General features: G+C 38.6%; 1 protein-coding gene across 1 annotated transcript; it reads left to right on the top strand.

The window, feature by feature from the left end:
• Positions 1-11,349: 11,349 nt before the first annotated feature.
• si:dkey-56e3.3 (zinc finger protein 33B) lies at positions 11,350-17,707 on the top strand. The gene is made up of 6 exons (XM_060873287.1): positions 11,350-11,898; positions 13,798-13,898; positions 14,271-14,382; positions 14,566-14,612; positions 14,845-14,914; positions 16,379-17,707. The coding sequence occupies exons 1-6, from the start codon at positions 11,640-11,642 to the stop codon at positions 17,116-17,118; spliced, it is 1,329 nt and encodes a 442-aa protein (XP_060729270.1). The 5' UTR covers positions 11,350-11,639; the 3' UTR covers positions 17,119-17,707.
• The last annotated feature ends 2,241 nt before the right edge of the window (positions 17,708-19,948 follow it).

The raw sequence follows: 19,948 nt of genomic DNA, 5'->3' as shown, positions 1-19,948 counted from the left end.
AAAAAAAAAAACGCACTCGTCCGGCAGATATAACGGAGGACTCCGCTTACTTAAACCACCAACTGTCGATGCTTGATTACAACTCACCTGTTCAAGAATCGGCTTCTACTATGTCCAACACATCACAGCAATGTCCCTCAGCAATGTCATCATTTTGTTTGAGCGATTAAGAAGCGATTAAGTTTTCCTCTTTTTTAAAATGCTGTAAATATCTTTTTTAACTTGTATGATACGTTGAAACAAATGGTGAATGGTAAATGGTTGGAAAGGGTCAATAAAATAAATGTTTTATAACATTGTAATTTGTGAATCATTCAGAAAAAAATTTAAAAACTTATTTTATGAAAATACTTATATTTAAAATTTTAAAAAATGTAATTGATCGAGTTAAATAGAAACATGCAAAGAAATCATCTTTGTACCTTTTTTCCCTTTTTCAAAACAAATGCCCTTTTGGTAAATATTTTAAACAGTCAGTGATATAATCAGAACAGAGAAACAAAAATGAAAATATGACAAATTAAGAGATTTTATTAAGTTACTTTAATCATGTATTTTAGCTGTTTATGATAATCAAAAAACAAACAGTATATCTGTATCTGTTGTATGAATTCAGTGATGGCCAATGAAAATGAAATGACCATTTTATTCTGTATGTGTACGAACATGTCAAAAAGCATGGACCATAACTTCACTCAGCTTATGACATTTGTGTACAAACATACATTGGAGACTGAAGTGTTAGCAAGTTTTCATTTTATTCATGTCATTGTATTAGCAACTTTTCATTCTGTTTTCACACAATGTTTTATAAATAAAACAATTTTGTATAGATACGGCAGGCATTTCTGAAGGTTTCCATGTCACACTAGTGTTAATTTCATCACCTATTTTTAATTTAGTCTTAGTCTTAGTCTTGTGCCAAATGTCCTTGTTAGTTTTAGTCATATTTAGTCATTCACATATCTTTTTTTGTTAGTCAAGTTTTAGTCGACTAAAAGTCCCGTCATTTTAGTCTAGTTTTAGTCAAAAAATTGTAGCTTGACCACATCTGGAATCTATTGTAAGAATAAATACAACGATGCCTCATTAAATGCAATAATATCAGGAACACAAGTGTTATAGTGGAAATAAATAACTTAATGAAAAGCCTAAGATCAAAACTGTAGGTATATATATATATATATATATATATATATGTATATATATATGTATATATACATATATATATACATATATATATGTATATATATATGTATATATACATATATATATATATATATATATATATATATAAATTACCAACTTAATGAAAGTTATACATTGTCACTGTCGGGCGGAAACCTCGTATGTCCAAATTTGGTCAATTTCATATTTTTTCACATATCGATGCTATTGGTCAGTCCCCACGTGGGTCTGTTATTTTTACAAGTTATTAACCAATCTAAAGTCTTGAAAATAGCTTGAGCGCAAATCTCATAACTCCATTGGACACTTCAACTGTCCACCTCTTCCTCACTCCGCGGGAGAGCTTCACGGCATATTTCTCCTCAAGAAGAGTCGCAACGAATCAACACATCTTCTGAGGTAAATGTCTTCAAAACACTGGGCTCAAAGAAAAAAAAATCTTGACCCCTACTAGTTCTGGTGCTCGTCTGAGGACAGGAATTTAGCGCAAGACAATCCACTGCAACGCGGACTAAACCCTGTGCACTGCAGATAAGGTACGGCATTTTTTTAATTTCCTGAAAAATAACGGTTTTGGAGATACGAGGATTCCGCCCGACAGCGACGACATAGTATTGCACACACCATTATTGATGATATTTGGAGCAATATTACATGTAATTGTTAAACTTGATTCCCTTACATATACATTTGCTTTTAAGCCTAATTATTAATTTTGATTATAATGTGATTGTGACAGGGGCTTTTAAAGAGGTTTCAGGTTGGGGGGTGCTGAGTTTTTTCTGTCACCACTTTTTAATTTTTTTTTTATTTTATTTATTTGAAAGGGACAATGCACATCAATCAACATTTTTTGTTTACACTCAAAATGTAAATGTGCCAGAATTAGCTGAAGAGCTATTTTTCATCTGCAGTCCCTTAATAAGAAACAATATCAAGGCTATAAAACTTGTCAAAACTCCGCGAATCACAAAAGTATCAGTGAGAAGTTGAGAACACTCGTTTAAACAGTGCATACACTCAAACTTGACTGCACATCACATTTTTTACTTTATTGATACTGCTTTTAATCGTAATGCAAAGACCGGTCATCGGGACATAAGTTGTCATGTACAATAAAAGAGCCTGTGCAGCAAAAGGAAATATAATTTAACACAAAAAGCCTGTCTAGACCAGGGGTGGACTTGCGCTCAGGAGTTTTTATTTATTTATTTATTTATTTTGAGCGACATGTGGACAAATTCTTTCTACACTCACACTATTTTATTTCTTGATAACAGACCGCTGCGAACTATAACACACCGTTGCCATGAAAAACAGAGCGTTGCCATGAACACACAGGATTCTAACCGTAGAGACGGAGCGCACTATTTTCTTTAGAGGAAGCAATACAATTGTAAATCATCATTTTGTCTCAAATTATTGATTTATTTGGTAGGTAGCAATATAATAAGCGGGATCCGCTTCGCGGACCTGTAACTTGAGCAACAGCGCGAAGCCACGAACTCGTTCTAAATATTTTAAAGGTGTAACAGCTGATGAAAAAGCAGAGACAATTGTAGACGAAAATGAAGAGAGATTTTATCTTAGTTTTTATTTTATACAAAACATTTTCGTCTCGTCTTTTTTTGTCAACAATAATGCATGTTAATTTAGTCTTAGTCAGCGTTTTTGGACAGTGGTGCAGTCTTGTCATCGTCTCGTCTAGTCATGAAAAAAAAGGTTGTTGACGAACATATTTCGTCTCGTCTCGTCTGACGAAATTAACACTATGTCACACACAGAGGTTTGGCCAGCCTTGGATCTGAGCTACTCTGAGTGAACAAATGCAAATGTGCCAGGCCTCATACTGTAGGTGATGGGTGTGTTTGCACAACAAAAGCAGGAGAACAATGGAGCTGTAGGGGTGCTAGTAGGTGTGAGGTCCAGGGAATTTACGCAAATTTGCGCAGGCTTAGTTAATGTCACTTATGTTATGTTATGCCTAACTTGAACTGTGATTTCCTTTATATTTTACATTGCTATTATTTGAGTAAATGTAGGCAACATATAATAATAATAAGAACAAATGTTAATTTAAAAAATACCATAGCCAACGGTGTTTCATACGTCTTTATAATTATATTTTATTGTGGATGTTTTCTCACAATTCTGATGTAATGTGAAGCAAAATAAAAAATCTAAATTTTTTTAAATGTAAATTTAATAATATAAACATATTATACAATCTTAAAAAACCTTTGAGTGTTGAAGAGAAAAAGTGTTCTTATGCGACACCTGGTGGATATTCTGTGAAGCGAAACACATTAAGGTGATTGCTAAGATAGTCCCCCGAACAGAAGTGCAGAAAGCCGCGGCACGAATGCCGTGGGAGAAGACGTTCGTTCTTAAAGGCCACATCTGTATGGGTATATGTTCTGTGTTTGCTATCCCTATATGTAAGTGTTGTGTGCAGATCCATGGAGACCTCCCCATTCCGACATCGCCAACCCCAACCTCCTCGAAGGCACCACACATGCGCCTGCCTTGATCACATCCCTGAGAGGCTGGCGTATCGATTCCACGTGGAAGATGGCGCCCCATACCAGGTGCGCTGCATCATATGTAGGCAGCTGGGACTGGAGGTGAACCTTTCCAGCTATTGGTGGATCCACCACAGGCTTGTGATAGAACCGCAGCGGACCTGGATGGAGTACCCACCCCTTGTTCCCAGGGATGCCTGGCTTACTTTGCAGGAGGACTCACGTCCACTATCTCTCATACTCACACATGCACACATTATGCTAGAGGCTGGGCAGTGGCCGGCCTCACGACAAGCCGATGTGGATTATCCCCTTACGGACAGACTGGTCCTGCGGATTCACACCTATGAACTACGGCATTGTATAACTGTTGTGTCTCTCTATGGACCAAAAACGAGACATGCATTTCTCATCTCCCGTTACATTCAACAGAAGACTGTTCGCCAGTACTGTACTATTTTCTGTTGTGGCTACATACTGTGGACGTCATTGACTGTTGGAGCACGGACGTTCATTGCGAGCTTGCCGCCATCCCCGGACTGGTTAACCAACAGCCCATGGAGCCACCGCAATTCGGATGCTGTGGTTGTCTTACCTAAGAAATACTATGCCCGCACGTTCTTGGACGTTTGGCGTTCTTTGCGAGCTAGGGAAAAAATTAAGGCTCCTTTGCCTCGGTGGATGTACGTGCTTCATCATAACCACTATTGGTGGTTGGCGTGTGTGGCCAGTGACTCTGAATATACACTGACTCTCTTTCTTATATGTTGCTACTGTTATTGTGTGTTTGTATTATGTGTTAAGGTGACCCTGGTGACGCTGTTTTCACTGTCGCGCTATATGCGGGCAGGGTGAGAATTTTCCCTCAGATTGGCCTCAGAGGGTTTTTCGCTCACTCCTGGTTCACCCTTTGAGGATGAGCATTTCTATTTTTGATCATAGTGCAGGTAAAAGGGGGGGGAGTAATGTTAATAGGGATTTTTTTCTATATTTTTGGTTTTATGTTGATGTTCATAAGGGGTAGGGTTATGTTTTATGTTGATGTTATGTTTTTGATTTTATGTTGAGGTTCATAAGGGGTAGGGTTATGTCAGGATAGGTTTGTTTGAGGCTTTACAGCCTCACGGGGGGAGTAATGTTGTGAAAAATCTTGAAAATGTGCCATATGCCTTATAAAATATTACAATTGATGTCATAAGACATATGGGCGTAGGCAAGATGTTGTAATAGGTTTAAGGCAATATATACTAACAGATCTATATACATAAACCACACTTGAGACGAAGTGTTAACAGAAAAGGATGTTTATTGAAATCATAAACTTAGTAAAAGTGGCTAGGCTCAGTACTATCAGGCCTAGGAGAAGTAGGAGTGTAATCTGGGGATCCAGGTTCAGACTCAGAGGGAGGGGATGCTGAAGCGGGGGACAGAGGAGATGGAGGAGAGGCAGGAGTTCCCAGCTCAGGGCAGCAGGGTTCAGCATGAGGACAGCCGTCAGTCTGAGTTCTCTGATCAACGAGGGTAGCCGAAGGGGTTTGGGTGGAGAAAGTGCGAGTCAGAGGTTTCTTCACAATGTGTGCTGGTGTGACAGGATGCTCAGGGAGGTCAGGAGAACAGAGCTGTTCCATAAACTTAGAAAGTTCATGGGTTAAATGAGACAGCTGAAAACGACGGTAACCAGTCAGAAGTTCACTTGACACAGGCCTCATGTAGGGAGTAGTGAGAGACAGCACTACTCCCTACAGCACAGCTTAAAATGCTACAGAACAGACTGAGATCATAACAAAGTTCATAGCTTAAAGAGTCAACGTAGAACTCCATTTACATACAAAGCAACATTATAAACAGCAAGGCATAGCAAAATAGCAATACACCATAATCAATATAATCAAGAACTTTTATTATAATTCAAATCCATAAAATCAGCATATATTTGAGAATTGTATCATAATTCAAACTCATAAATATATGATAGCATATAATCTATCAATCATATAATCAATTATATAATTGTATAATCAATTATATAATTGTATAATCAGTTAATCATATACAATATAGAATGGCAAGAAAATAGTATAAAAAGAATTGAGGTAACTTACTCATTGTAGCTGTAAAAGAAGATTAATTCGCAAAGACGTCTCTTCTGTGTTATGGAAGATTGAGTTGAAAACAAGGAGGGGTAGGGACAAGAAGATCTCTGGAGCCCATTTTAAACAACATTTTTAACAAAGAAGCATATTTTTTTAATAACAATGCAGAAGTATGTATGGAAAAACAACATAAAAAATGAGGCAGACTTGTTTTTCTTGTATTACGGGAAAATTAAAAGGGCAGACTTGTTTTTCGGGGAAATAAGGGGAAGTCACAGAGATTTTGTGGTCAGGAGAATTTGGAAAGGTCATGTGGATTACGAAATAAGGAGACATTACCTGAATGAATGGAAGGCACTTAGAGGTGCCAGGGTATATATTGAAGAGATTTTCTGGGGAGGTGGGAACTTTTTGGGTTGCATGGGGATGCTCTTGTGGGTTTTTCATTTGATTGCTTTTGACTTAGAGATTTTTCCTTGAGCTCAATGAAAGTGGTGTTTGATTAACTACAATAAAGAAGTTTTGCTCATTCTCATCCAGGTCTGGTGAATCTTCTCATTGTTTTATGTGTACCAATTACAGAGTTATCAGTAAAGTTTAGTTTAAATAGTTAATAGTTAATATTAATTCGAGTTCCGACAGTAGTCTCTTTGATTCTTCAAAACACCAAAAAGCACATTTTTCCAAAATAAAGCTAAATTAACATCAATATTCTTAACAATAAAATCACAAACATTTTCCTAAAAGGGTTTTACAAGTGTGCAGTACCAATATAAGTGAACCACAGTTTCTAAGCTGTTATTACAAAATGTACAATTTGTGTCTATATCGCTTTTAAATTTCACAAGAAAATGTTTTGTTGGGTAGATCTTACAGTATGAATAAGTTTAAATGAGACTTCCTTTATTTTATTTGTAATTAAATACTGATTTGGAAGTAGCCAAACCCTTTTCCAAACAATATCATCTGTAAACCGGTTCCAGAAAGAATGAACATAAGGCAAAGATACAATATTTCTTTGAAATAAAGTGCTTATACATCTATTGTGGGAGTTAAAGGACAAACATATCCTACCTTCATAGGTATTAACAATATTAGGTAGTGACCAAAGCTGAGTATTTCTTCTTGTTGAATATTTAAATAAAGTACAAATTTTAGGCGATATGCAGGGCTTTTTGACTATCATATATTTAATAAGCCGCAGCGCCCAAAATGTATCAGTCTGCACCTCTGTCTCTATGGAACCGGGCAGGAATCAAGTGCGTCTCTCCTGGAGTTCTTAGTCGAGCCTGACACTTATCAGCCAATCAAAAAAAGAGGCTACACAATAGCCAATCAGAAAATAACACTATTGTATCTGGGTAAGATTTAACGCAACAACCAATGAAAAAAAACATTCATTAGAGAGGGTATTTACGATGTTCGGTTTGAACAAAACCTCAACACGAAACAGCTTGTCTCTGGACGGGACATTGTCCTCAATCATGACCCTAAAAATGTCTGGGCTTGTGCTGAACTGTTTTATATGGGAGCCACATTACAAATGATAAAGGAGTCCAAAAAGGTAACAAACACTTACAATATACTCCACCAGTCATAATCTCTCTCTCTTTCACACACACACAAATTAATAAATGGAAATTAAACAAATACTTTGTATTTGGTTAAATTACGGTCAGTGATCCTTACCAAACACAACAACACCCCCATTATTATTATTATTATGTCATGCTTGCCTGTCTTCAAAACTTGAGAGCCCTGGATATAGCATCAAAAACTTTGGCATAATCCTTTGGTTTACAGGGATTTTGCAAAAAGCCAAAAACTCACCAAAAGTGAAAAGAAAACCATTTGAATTAAACAACCGATCTACCAGAATTATCCCAGATAGCAATTAAGTTTGGGCCACATGTTGGTATTATCTGGAACATATGGCCTAGGTGTCGTGGCTGAACAGATATGGGCCAAATTGTGGCCATATTTGTTTTGCCATAACTTTATAATCTGCGGGAAATGCTCTCTTGGTTCACAACTCATTTTGAGGTACATGGCCCAGATAACAACGAATACATGAGAACCATATGTGGTTGAGCTATGGCACACAGTGAGAAACACCGACTTGTGGTAAACATTTGGCTTATTCGTGGAAAAACACAGGAATCCTGAAATCAAGTGCGGCAGACATTCGCTGTTCTACACCTCAGGTTGCTATGCACGAATGTGACTGAGACTCGGGCAGTGGGCGGCATTTCTGCTTTCCTAACGACTGTGTGCGATACGTTCAGGTAAGTGATTGGCACTTTAAAGTCATATAATTGAAATATGCAGCATTATGTGTCAATATTGCATGTTATTAAGTGTTTAGTTATTATTTTAATTGAGGAAGGGGTCAAATTAGCTAATATTTTCCTCAGTTTAACAATAGCCTTTTTTAGGGTGGCTCCAGCACACATACATGAACTGATTTGATTCAAGACTGGCATCATTACATCATGCATAAAATTTTGGTGTCCACTTTTGTCATTTTAAATAATACCATAACTTTTGTCTTACTATGTAGTCATATAATATATAATATAAAACTCTTCTTGTTTTAAATTCTCTGTATTTCTATTAACTAATGTTATCAAAGATTACCAAATACAGTAAGAAATGTAGGCTATCACTCGTGGTTAGTTAATACATTTACTTTTGTTAACAAATTAAACCTTATTGTAAAGTGTTATCAATTGTAAATTAATTAAAAAAATTAAACTTCACTTGACTGCTTGTTCATGCCTTGCTTTTTGACCATTCTCTGCCCTATTTTAAAATAAATAATTACATGCCACAGTGTGATCGTGCAGAAATGTTTGCAACAATCACATTATCAATTATGTTAACATTCTCTAACCTTTCACAAATACGAACCCCAACCTGTCATAACCTGTGGGTGCTATGACTGAATTCTTATTTCATGATTTGAGTAATTTAATAGTTGTTTTAAATAAAATTGTATGAGCACAATATAGTTTATAGTTTATTTTGTCTGTTATTAAAATAAGCAAAGATGCAAATAATAAGCAATATGAGAATTACTATAATAAGAAAGATACAAATCAAATAAACAGTGCTTCATATTTTTCATACTTTTATGTTCCCACAAGTTAGTGTAGCCATGACGAAACCAAGTGAACTAAACCTGTCTCTTCACTGTATATGTTATATGATGTGCTTATAATTTATATAATTTTAACTAAAATTCTGCACTTGTATTAATATCTGAAATTATGCCTGATATCACTATGTAGCCTGCCTGCTTTTAACCCTGCTTTCTTTTTTACAACAGATTTTGTTTTTTTCTTACAGATTTATTCGTAGAGACTTTTCCCTTCAAATTATCATCATGGACATTGCAAGTAAATGTAAACCAAATAACATTAGAAGGAGGGCTGTTAAAATAGTAAATGACTTATTTGACTCCCTTGGTTGTGTTCAAGATAGTGAGAAGGAATTACACTCAGATCATTTATCTACCAGGCATGTGTCAGATTCTGAAGAGCCATGTGCTGAGTCATCAGAGTTGAACCTAACAATGTCAGAGTTGAACCTAACATTAAAACATAAATTTTGGTGTAAAAAAATAAATAGTCTAAGACTCTTTGAATGTTATTTATATTATTAATATTTCTTCTTAACGTTTTCAACTGAATTCCACTTAAATTATTAAGTACAACTGAGTAGCTGTAATTATTTATTCTTAAATGTATTCTTAAATGTTTACTCTTAAAGCTGTAATTATTTAATCGCTTGTCGAAAGTAAATTGTTTTGAGTACATTTGTTGCTGAGTGTTTCATTTACCTTTGAGTTAATGAGATTTTACATACTGTCAGCTGCATGTGGGGCACATATGGGCTGTTAGATTTTAACAGAACTCAACCATACTAAAATTGCATATAAGGCTCACATATGGGCCACATTAAATTGTATTATTTGGCTCATGTATGGTGGAGTTATGGCACTCCTTTGGTTCAGTTCTGGCAAAGAAGACATGTGCCATATTTGGGCCACATAAAATTACACAGGGCTCTCAAGTTTTGGAGACAGGCAAGCGTGACATCTCCAAACACCCTCCAAAAAAATGTTAAAAATGGGGGAGTAAGGATTTGTTTAGTTTCCATTTATTAATTTGTGTGTGTGGGTGTGAGAGAGATAGATTATGACTTGTGTTGTTGATTGTGTTTGTTGCCTTTTTGGACTCCTTTATCATTTGTAATGTTGCTCCCATATAAAACAGTTCAGCACAACAGTTCAGGGTCATGATTGAGGACAATGTCCCGTCCAGAGACAAGCTGTTTCGTGTTGAGGTTTTGTTCAAACCGACCATCAAAAATACCCTCTCTAATGTTTTTTTTTCCATTGGTTGTTGCATTAAATCTTACCCAGATACAATAGTGCTATTTTCTGATTGGCTATTGTGTAGCCTCTTTTTTTTGATTGGCTGATAAGTGTCAGGCTCGACTAAGCGCTCCAGGGGAGACGCGCTTGGTTCCTGCCCGGTTCCATAGAGACAGCAGTGCGGACTGAAACATTTTAGTCCTTGGTTAACGACCGCAGCTAATCCATTTATTTTTACATCTATTGTTATTATAGACATCTATTGTATATATCTATGGTGTATATATCTTAGAGATGAGCCGGATACTCGGCTGAAATCTGGTATGGATAAAGCACTTCTGCCGAGTACGAGTATTATACAAGTAATACGAGTCAATATCTGTGCTCGGATTGAATGAAAATCATCATTGTGTAGCTGATTGTGTCAGTGTTCTGTGATAGGCTAGTCACAGCGCCCCTCCCCTACAGTGATAGGCTAGTCACAGCGCCCTCCCCTACAGTGATAGGCTAGTCACAGCGCCCCTCCCCTACAGTGATAGGCTAGTCACAGCGCCCCTCCCATACACACATACAGATGTATTGTGTTGCTGTGTCTCGCTCTGCTCACTCACAGTCACACACAGAACAGCTCTCTGTCTCTCCCTCAGTCACTCGGGTTCGTGGGTCTTTTCCGTTAACGTTTAGGGTTTCTTCAGCTTTTTACTTCGGGTTGTAACGTTAATAATACGTACTTACTAACCAGTAGAGTTCTGGTAAACGTGGGTTCGTTCAGACGTGGTGCTTGCTTGGTAGAATGCGACTCGCATTGCGTCTCTGCCTGTCGGAGATTTTTTCTTTTTTAAACCTTCAGCTGTCTCTAACCAGTAACCAGACACTGAGTGTCTGACACGTTTTTGCTGTATTTCATAAAAACATAAAGGTAGTAAGCTAGTGTTATAAATATTACAAATTAATTATTACCAGTTAAAGCCCCGCCCATTTCGAGACAAGCTACTTCCGGGTTAGGCCCCACCCACTCCGAGTACAGATACAGATAATGCTGTACTCGCTCATCCCTAATATATCTACGTTTCTAACGAACTGCTTTTGTGACGTCATCCGTTGGAGTGTTCTTATTGGCTGAAATCACGCATGCGTCGCGCTAAACTGTGGTCATGCGGTACAACGGAGCTGCTAACATTTGTGCCTGATTAAAATTACATATAACAAACAAAACCTTTTTTGTTCTATTTTCATTACCGATTACTGTGCGGAGGAGAAGCTTAAGCTCCAGTAGTTTAATTAAGTTACGTGTCCATTAGAAGTGTTCGTGTTTTCTAGTTTGGGGCTTTCAGGGGTCCTGTTAATGCACATGACGTCACATCATTAGCCCGTTTTTATCCGTGTAGTAAAACAGTCTGTAAGCGCGTGTTAATACCGGGTGAGTAGCGGGTTTACTCAGGCGTACAGCGGTGAGTGATGGCGGCGGTGGAGGACAGCAGGATGCCCGGTGTGTTGGCGTTTCAGACTCAGATCGCCTCAGTGATGGAGGTGTTCGCCAACGCCGCTGTGGCCGAGATCTGTAAAGTTGTGGAGGTCAGTTACACTGAGCTCCAGATGGAGATAGCGAAGAGTCAGAAGGAGAACACGCTCCTCAAACGGAGACTGAAGATGATCGAAATGCGGGAGTCGTTTTATAAAAGAACCAACAGGCTGAAGGAGTCGTTTGGGGGAGAGGGTAAGTGAACACAGGAGCGCTCGCGCGAATCATCTGGTTCGACTCCCCAATACAAGCTCCTTCATCTCGTGTAACAAACAGCGTTAGTGTTTTGCTGATTTGCTGAATCGTGGCTGAAAATTAGTTTTGTTTTATTTCATCGTACTCGACATTTTCATACGTGTCCGGGTTTTTTATTGTTTTTGTTAAGATTTGTTTATTTATATTCTTTTTTCTGATCGACAACACTAAGAACCGATTCACACGTACGAACCGATTCAGGGAGTATTTACTGAAGACGAGCGAATGATAGTTGGTTCAGAGAGTCGACTCAGTGTCCGTTCAGTTTTGTTCTTCATATCGCATGTAACTGTTAAATCTTTAATCATCATCATCTGTGTAAACTGACATTGAAGAATAAACTGCTCATAAATGTAATAGTTAATAAGTGATCGGGAATACTTTTCTAATTTTTAAGCTTGATAAAATTGAGTATTTGATAAAACAAACAATTTAAAAAAATGCAAACTAGATCTTAATTATATACGCAGACATATGAATATTTATGACCACTCTCTTTAAAGACATGAATATTTATGGCCGCTCTGTAGTGTGCACTGGACTTAAAGGTGGGGTCTCAGTTGTTTTAAAGGCAATGTTGACATTTGAAATCACCAAAACAAACACGCCCCTAACCCAAATGGGTCCCACCCCTGTATTGATGGCTCCGCCCACACATACATACGTAACCCAGGCAACTATTAGAAAGAAATGTGTCTTTATCATAGCTGAAGGGAAGAACAATACGATTGCAGATAAACAAACAAGCAAAAATGACACACAAACATAATCATGTAAAGGACAAAGGCATATATTAGTTCTGTGTAACAAAGCAAAACCAACGTTACTCACCTATTGAGAAGGAAAAAAGCGCCTCGGCATCTTAAGTAAAGTTGGTCTCACATTCACAGATTGGAGTTTCCCGAGTCAATAACTCCTGAGCTAAACGCTGTTTGGGAATTGGGGTGGTTTCGTGCCTCATAAGCAACGTGTGTGTCAGGACTCTGCTTGTACATTCTCGTCCCTGCAGCATGTTGTGTGTGTGTATGTCGTGTTCTCATCACTACTCATCTGCTCTTAATGAACTGTTACAGAAGCATGGTGGTGGTGCAGCAGTAGCACACAGCAGCCAATCCGATCCAATTTAAGTCCTTAGCGCTGTGTTGTTCTGTGTAATTCCATGGCCATGGAGAAACGTTCTCATTTCACTGTGAATCAGCAACAAAAGCTTATTGACTTGATTATTATTAACTTGCCTATTTATTTCTGAAGTTTGGCTTTACAGGGTCCTTGTCTTTTCTTGTTCTGCTCATGTTCCTTTTTTTTTTTTTTTTTTTTGAAATTTTGTTGGGGGGCACAGTGGCTTAGTGGTTAGCACGTTCACCTCACACCTCCAGGGTCGGGGTTCGATTCCCGCCTCCACCTTGTGTGTGTGGAGTTTGCATGTTCTCCCCGTGCCTCGGGGGTTTCCTCCGGGTACTTCGGTTTCCTCCCCCGGTCCAAAGACATGCATGGTAGGTTGATTGGCATCTCTGGAAAATCGGCCCTAGTGTGTGATTGCGTGAGTGAATGAGTATGTGTGTGCCCTGCGATGGGTTGGCACTCCGTCCAGGGTGTATCCTGCCTTGATGCCCGAGATAGGCACAGGCTCCCCGTGACCCGAGGTAGTTTGGATAAGCGGTAGAAGATGAATGAATGAATGAATGAATTTTTGTTTTTTTTATCTACGTTTTTAGTATTGCTAATAAATCCTGTTTCTGTTAACCCTGCGTTTGGGCCTGGTTTTATCCCTGAAGACACCCGTTTGCTGACTGTGTGTGTGTGTGTGTGTGTGTGTGTGTGTGTGTGTGTGTGCACTAGGCGGGAGGGTACGGGTGAAGATCGACACAGTAGAGCGTGAACGGCGACCCACTGAGGAAACACTTCCACGTGATCCTGTAACACACACATCTGCTCAACAGGTACACTCACACATACTCACACAGATTCACAGAAATAATAAACACAATAACACACACTCTCCTCTATTACTCTTCAGCACTGAGATACTAGTCGTAATGATAACATACAGTTTCTCTAAATATCTGAGATGTGTCGTAATGATAACATACAGTTTCTCTAAATATCTGAGAAGTGTAATAAGTGGAAAACATCAGATACTGATCGAAAGGTTGAGAGTTAGGAGAAACCGTCAACGTCTCAGTTGTAAAAATGAGAGAAAATGTCAAATGTAAATAAATTGTCACTCTACATAAAGGATCTTTCGAATGCCGTATATGTGTATAGGTGTGTAACTGTGTTTTTGTGTGTGTTGTGTGTGTGTGAGAGAATAGGAGTGTGTGATGGAGTGTGTGGAGCAGGTCAGACAGCCAGACCTTCTCATGCTGAAACAGGAGAGAACAGAGAGCGTCAGTAAAGTGCAAGAGACTGAGACCAGAGACACAAGTATTACACATGCGCACACACACACACTTCTATTCATTGTTCGGTTATATGGAATGGCAATATTGTTATAGCGTTTCATTGTTTAGCTTAGCTTTAGTGTTAGCATTAGTTTAGCATTAGCAGTTACAGCCATGTTAAACACTAAGCATGGTGTTAATGAGTGTGTTCTGTGTGTGACTACAGCAGGCAGAGAAAACATCCTGCAGCATGATTCACTCCAACAACAGGAGGTTAGACACACACACACACACACACTTCTTCTGGATAGTGGTTTTTGGGTGTTGAGTGTTCACACTGTGTGTTAGAGTGTAGGTGTTCCCCACTTCAAGTATAACTGAGTGTATCACTGAACATTTTTTGTCGTCCATAGTAACAACCGTAGGTCCGCCCACAGTTATAGATTAGATTGTGCATTAGTATAAGTTCTGCTCAGCAGGTAACTAAACCTTCCATGTGTTTCAGTCTGATGAAGAATGTGACTTTCTGAAGGAAGAACAACATGAGGAGAGAGGAGACGCATCAGCACACGATGGTAATGACAAGGAAAATATGAACAACACCAAACGTACATCATCATTCACCAAGACTTTAAATCAAATACAGCAACAAAAGCTAAGACATGTTTACATTTTTACAGCATTTGGCAGACACATGTATACTGTGTCAATCTTATTAAGCTGGTGACTCACATCTGACTGAGCTTGAACATATAGCTGTGTGTCTTCAGCATAACAGTGGAAGCCAATACCATGTTTATAAATAATTGCACCAAGGGGTAGCATATAGAGGGAGAAAAGCAATGGGCCTAAAACAGAACCTTGTGGAACACCAAACATTACCTTAGTTTGTTTAGAGTAGTCACCATTTAGATCCACAAACTGGTATCGATATGTCAAATAAGACCTGATACAGGAGAGAACTGTCTCTTTAACACCAACAGCATGTTCTAGCCTCTCAAGTAAAATAACATGGTCAATGGTATCAAAAGCTGCACTAAGATCAAGTAACACAGCAAACAAACACAACCCTGATCAGAGATCAGTAACAGGTCATTTACAACTTTAGCCTCTCTGTCTCTGTGCTATGGTGAGGCCTAAATCCTGACAAAATTGTAAAGCCACAGTGAAATGTGTTCATGAATGTTATACCTAAGTAGGTGTGAACTTAACATTTCTAAGATCTAAGATAATTAGGGATCATGGGGAATTGTTTTTTATATTGATCTCTACCCTGTCAGCCATAACATTAAAACCACATGCCTAATATTGTGTAAGCCTTCATTCAACACACACATCAATGGGCTTGGGCTCCATGACCCTGTCACCTGTTAAACTGTTGTCCTTCCTTGCCCACTTTTAGTTGTTTCTATAAACTTCAGGTTAACAAGATAATCAATGTTATTCACTTAATCTCTTAGTGGTTTTAATGTTGTGTCAGACCAGTGTAGGTAGACAGCTGGCAAGATGAAAGGGTTGAGGTGTTCACAGCAGCACGTCACAGCACCAAATCTGTTTGAGACAATGAACATCTCTGGACAAGCTGGTGTTGTGGGCACAGAGCTGGGTAGCATGTCGTCTGTGGCAGAGCGACGGGCACTGAATAAGCTTCTGTAAATTATGGACAATTCACTGCAACATCATCTGCAGGCAGAGAAGCAGCTTCAGTAACAGGCTGCTGTCACTGTCCTGCTCCACAGACAGACTGAGGAGACACCATAACACTCCAATGTGAACAGGACCTTTTCAATTTAAATGTACTACTTTAAATATTTGTAGTATTTATTGCATGTATTTATTGCTTACATTTTTGGTTACTGCTGAATTTCCCAATGGGATGAATAAAGTATCTATCTATCTATTCATCCATCCATCCATTTAGTGCACAAGAAACTGGTGGTTTGAAACTTCCACTACTTTTGGCTCCTTTAGCCTCCTAAGCAGAGCTAATGAAGCACACAAAGTTGTCTTACCTGACTATCTTTACATTTCATTTTTAGGAAGTTGTCCTGAAGAAGGCACTTCGAGTATAGAAGCTGACAACGATGACGCTGTTGCTGATGCAATGTGGGAAAGCAGCATGTTTGACTCTTCCGCACACAGCATCCCGTACTCTGGAGCGGACATGAGTGCAGGAGTGTCCGTCAATGATTATTTCCTGCACAGAGATGCCTTGTGTTCTTATGGCACTGAGGCTGGCTCTGTTAGTAATGCGTCTTTTCCTGAAGGCCACTTTCCACACACTGATGAGCGAATTGCCTCTCAGTCCCACACCAGCCTATTTAAACCAGAGAGGTTTGTGGTGTGTAAATATTGTGGGAAACGCTTCCCCCATACCAGTGCCCTCGTCCTGCACCAGCGTGTCCACACGGGCGAAAAGCCGTACTACTGCGCACTGTGTGGGAAACGTTTCAGTCAAGCATCCAGTCTGAAGAAACACTACGGCATGCACAGAGGAGAGAAGCCCTTCAGCTGTCTGCACTGTGGAAAACTGTTCTCAGATCAGAGCAATCTGAAGAAGCATGTTAATGTGCACACTGGGGAAAAACCGTATGGCTGTGTGCAGTGCGGCAAAACCTTTAATCAGTCATCCAACCTGAAGACACACATGAAGATCCACACACGGGAGAAACCGTTTAGCTGTGAGCACTGTGGCCAGATCTTCGCCTACAAGAGCAGTCTGGTGAAACATCAGCAGAGGAACTGCCTTACTCTGCAGAACCCAGTGCAACAGTTTTAGACCTTTTAAAATCTGGATGTTTTGTTCTCCATTCAACAGTTTTATAAATAACATCTGGCCTGAACTCCAGTAACTCATTCATGTGATTTTTAATTCTCTCTAAATTAACAGTAACTGTGTTCTTCCTTCCTTTCCAGAGAACATTCCTGCAGATACCTCCAGGCAAACACACATTTAAAGTGTACACTCTGTCCCTTGCCGAGTGCTCTAATATAAATATCCTTGTTAAAGAGCTGCAGACACTCTCTGTGATGAATTTATTAGGTTTTGGTACATTCCCAAGTGTAGTGATAAATACAGAATCCATTGTTTCCCTTTTAATAAACAGCCAACTGTGTGTATAAAATGATAGCATTCAGTATTATAATAAATAATGTGGCCACTGTGACATTATCGTGTAAGTATCTGACAGTGAGAAGCTTTTAGACTCATGTATGAAGAATTTTTTTTTTTCTTAATGAACACAAACTTCTGTAATACTAAAATGAAAAGGAAGCTATATATAGTGCCTTGTTTATTATAATAATAATAATTATTATTATTATTATTATTTCTCCTTGTGCAAAAATAAAGTATTGGAAAAGTTAAACACTGGTTTTATATAGAATTATAGATGAAAAAATGGACAGACAGGCAGATGGATGGATAAAAGTATGAGACAGACGCTCACTCACAGTAATACTGACTGGGTCCACAAGGGGCAGCAGCAAATAACTAAACTTAAGTCCCGTTCACACTGCGTCTTAATGCTCAATTCGGATATTTTGCTCAGATCTGATTTTTTTTGTTTGGCTGTTCACATTACCTTTTAAAATGTGGCCTATCCAGAGGTGGGTAGAGTAGCCAAAAATTTTACTCGAGTAAAAGTACTGTTACTTCAGAATAATATGACTCAAGTAAAAGTAAAAAGTAGACATCCAAATAATTACTTGAATAAGAGTAAATAAGTACTTGGTGAAAAAAACTACTCAAGTACTGAGTAACTCTTGAGTAACGTCTGATTTATTTTTTAAAACAAGACAACAATCAGACTTAAGGCAAATTATGGCTCATCCAATCAATAAAATAAATAAAAATTAATTCATTAAAAAATAGCTTAAATTAAAATAATTCAGGTAAATTCAAGTACTTAATAAATAAAATGAATAAAATAATAAATAAAAAATAAATACGCACAAGTAACACAAATTTCCAAACCTTTATACTTTTTTACCAGGCAGAACTAGAACGAGGCAGATCATAAATTCTCATGCAGAAACAAACTATTTCACCAAAAATTCACTCAGTGATGTCACTATTAAACTTCAACAGTAGCTGGCTCTCAAGGTTCTTGCTGTGAAGCTGTGATTGTTTAGCAGTGAACAGGAGTCCTGCATGACTGAAAAGTCTCTCACAGGCTACAGATGCAGGAAGACCTGTGTTGACTTTGAGTGACAGATTCTTGATGTGAGGAATGGTGTGGAGTAGATCAATAACAGACAAACATGCGCCTATCTATAGCAAAATAAAATTAAAAAATTTAGGAAACTTACCGCTACATGTTTCCTCAAGTTAGATGTTGAGTTTTTGAATGCTGAAATGTCCGTTTGCTTTGGCAGACACAGAAGACACCTCATAATGTAGCTGCTCTCTCGCACTTTTACTAAGGTAAACATGCTTTCAATATGAGGCCAGGGGTGTGGGCAGTGGTGTAGTCTAGTTTTTTTGTAGTGAGTATACTGTGGACCCCCCCCCCCCACCTCATACGCACCCATCTTAGAGCGACACCCCATAGGCACCACCACACTCACTAATGCATAAAATATGCATCTACATGTAATTGAGAGCATTATTAAAGACTGCTTATGTGTTATCAACATTCCAATTTATTATAAGCAACAAAAGACAGTCAGCTGATCAAACCTGTGCTCCCGGTCCCATATTCATATAACATTTAAGGCTAAATGTAGCTCTTAAAGGTATAGTTGACCCAAAAATGAAAATTAATCAGACAGTTGGCAGCACCCATTGACTTTCACAGTAGGAAAAAATATAGACTATGAAAGTCAATGGGTGCTGCCAACTGTCTGATTACCAACATTTTTCAAAATATCATATTTTGTGTTAAACAGAAGAAAGAAACTCATACAGTTTCTCATACAGAAACTCATACAAACTCATACAAGACCCTGGTGGAGACGGTTCGCAGCACAGCGCCCACGGCGAGGATCATCATTTCCGGACCACTTCCAACGTACCAGCGAGGAATTGAAAGGTTCAGTAGACTTTTTGCTTTTAATGAATGGCTTCAGTCATGGTGTCAGGCTCAGAATCTACTCCTTATTGATAATTGGAATGTTTTCTGGGAGCGTCCTAGGCTGTTCCGCGCTGACGGCCTGCACCCCAGCAGAGTTGGAGCGGAGATCCTGTCGGACCACATCTCCAGGGCGCTGCACACCTTCTGACTGGTAAACTACGCCTTAAATTTAAATTTCAATAGCCATCCTTCACCTAAACACATCGATACAAATGCACACATACCTCTCCCCATAGAAACTGTGTCTGTTCCCCGAGCAGTGAGATTAAAAAGTAATTATGTAAGACGTTCTCGAAATAATCTCACTGTAATTAGACCAGAAAAATGCCAAAGAAACAAACAAAAACAGTTCCTAAAATTTGGACTTCTGAACATTAGATCACTTACACCCAAAGCACTTATCGTAAATGAAATAATCTCAGACAATAGCCTTACTGCATTCTGCCTCACCGAAACCTGGATTAAACCAAATGACTATATCGGTCTAAATGAGTCTACACCATCAGGTTATATCTATAAGCACGAGCCTCGTCA

The sequence above is a fragment of the Tachysurus vachellii genome, chromosome 6, assembly GCF_030014155.1.
Source record: "Tachysurus vachellii isolate PV-2020 chromosome 6, HZAU_Pvac_v1, whole genome shotgun sequence".
NCBI classification, from domain to species: Eukaryota; Metazoa; Chordata; class Actinopteri; order Siluriformes; family Bagridae; genus Tachysurus; species Tachysurus vachellii.
Note: the sequence above shows the minus strand (reverse complement) of the source record. Positions and strands in the feature narration are given on the sequence as shown.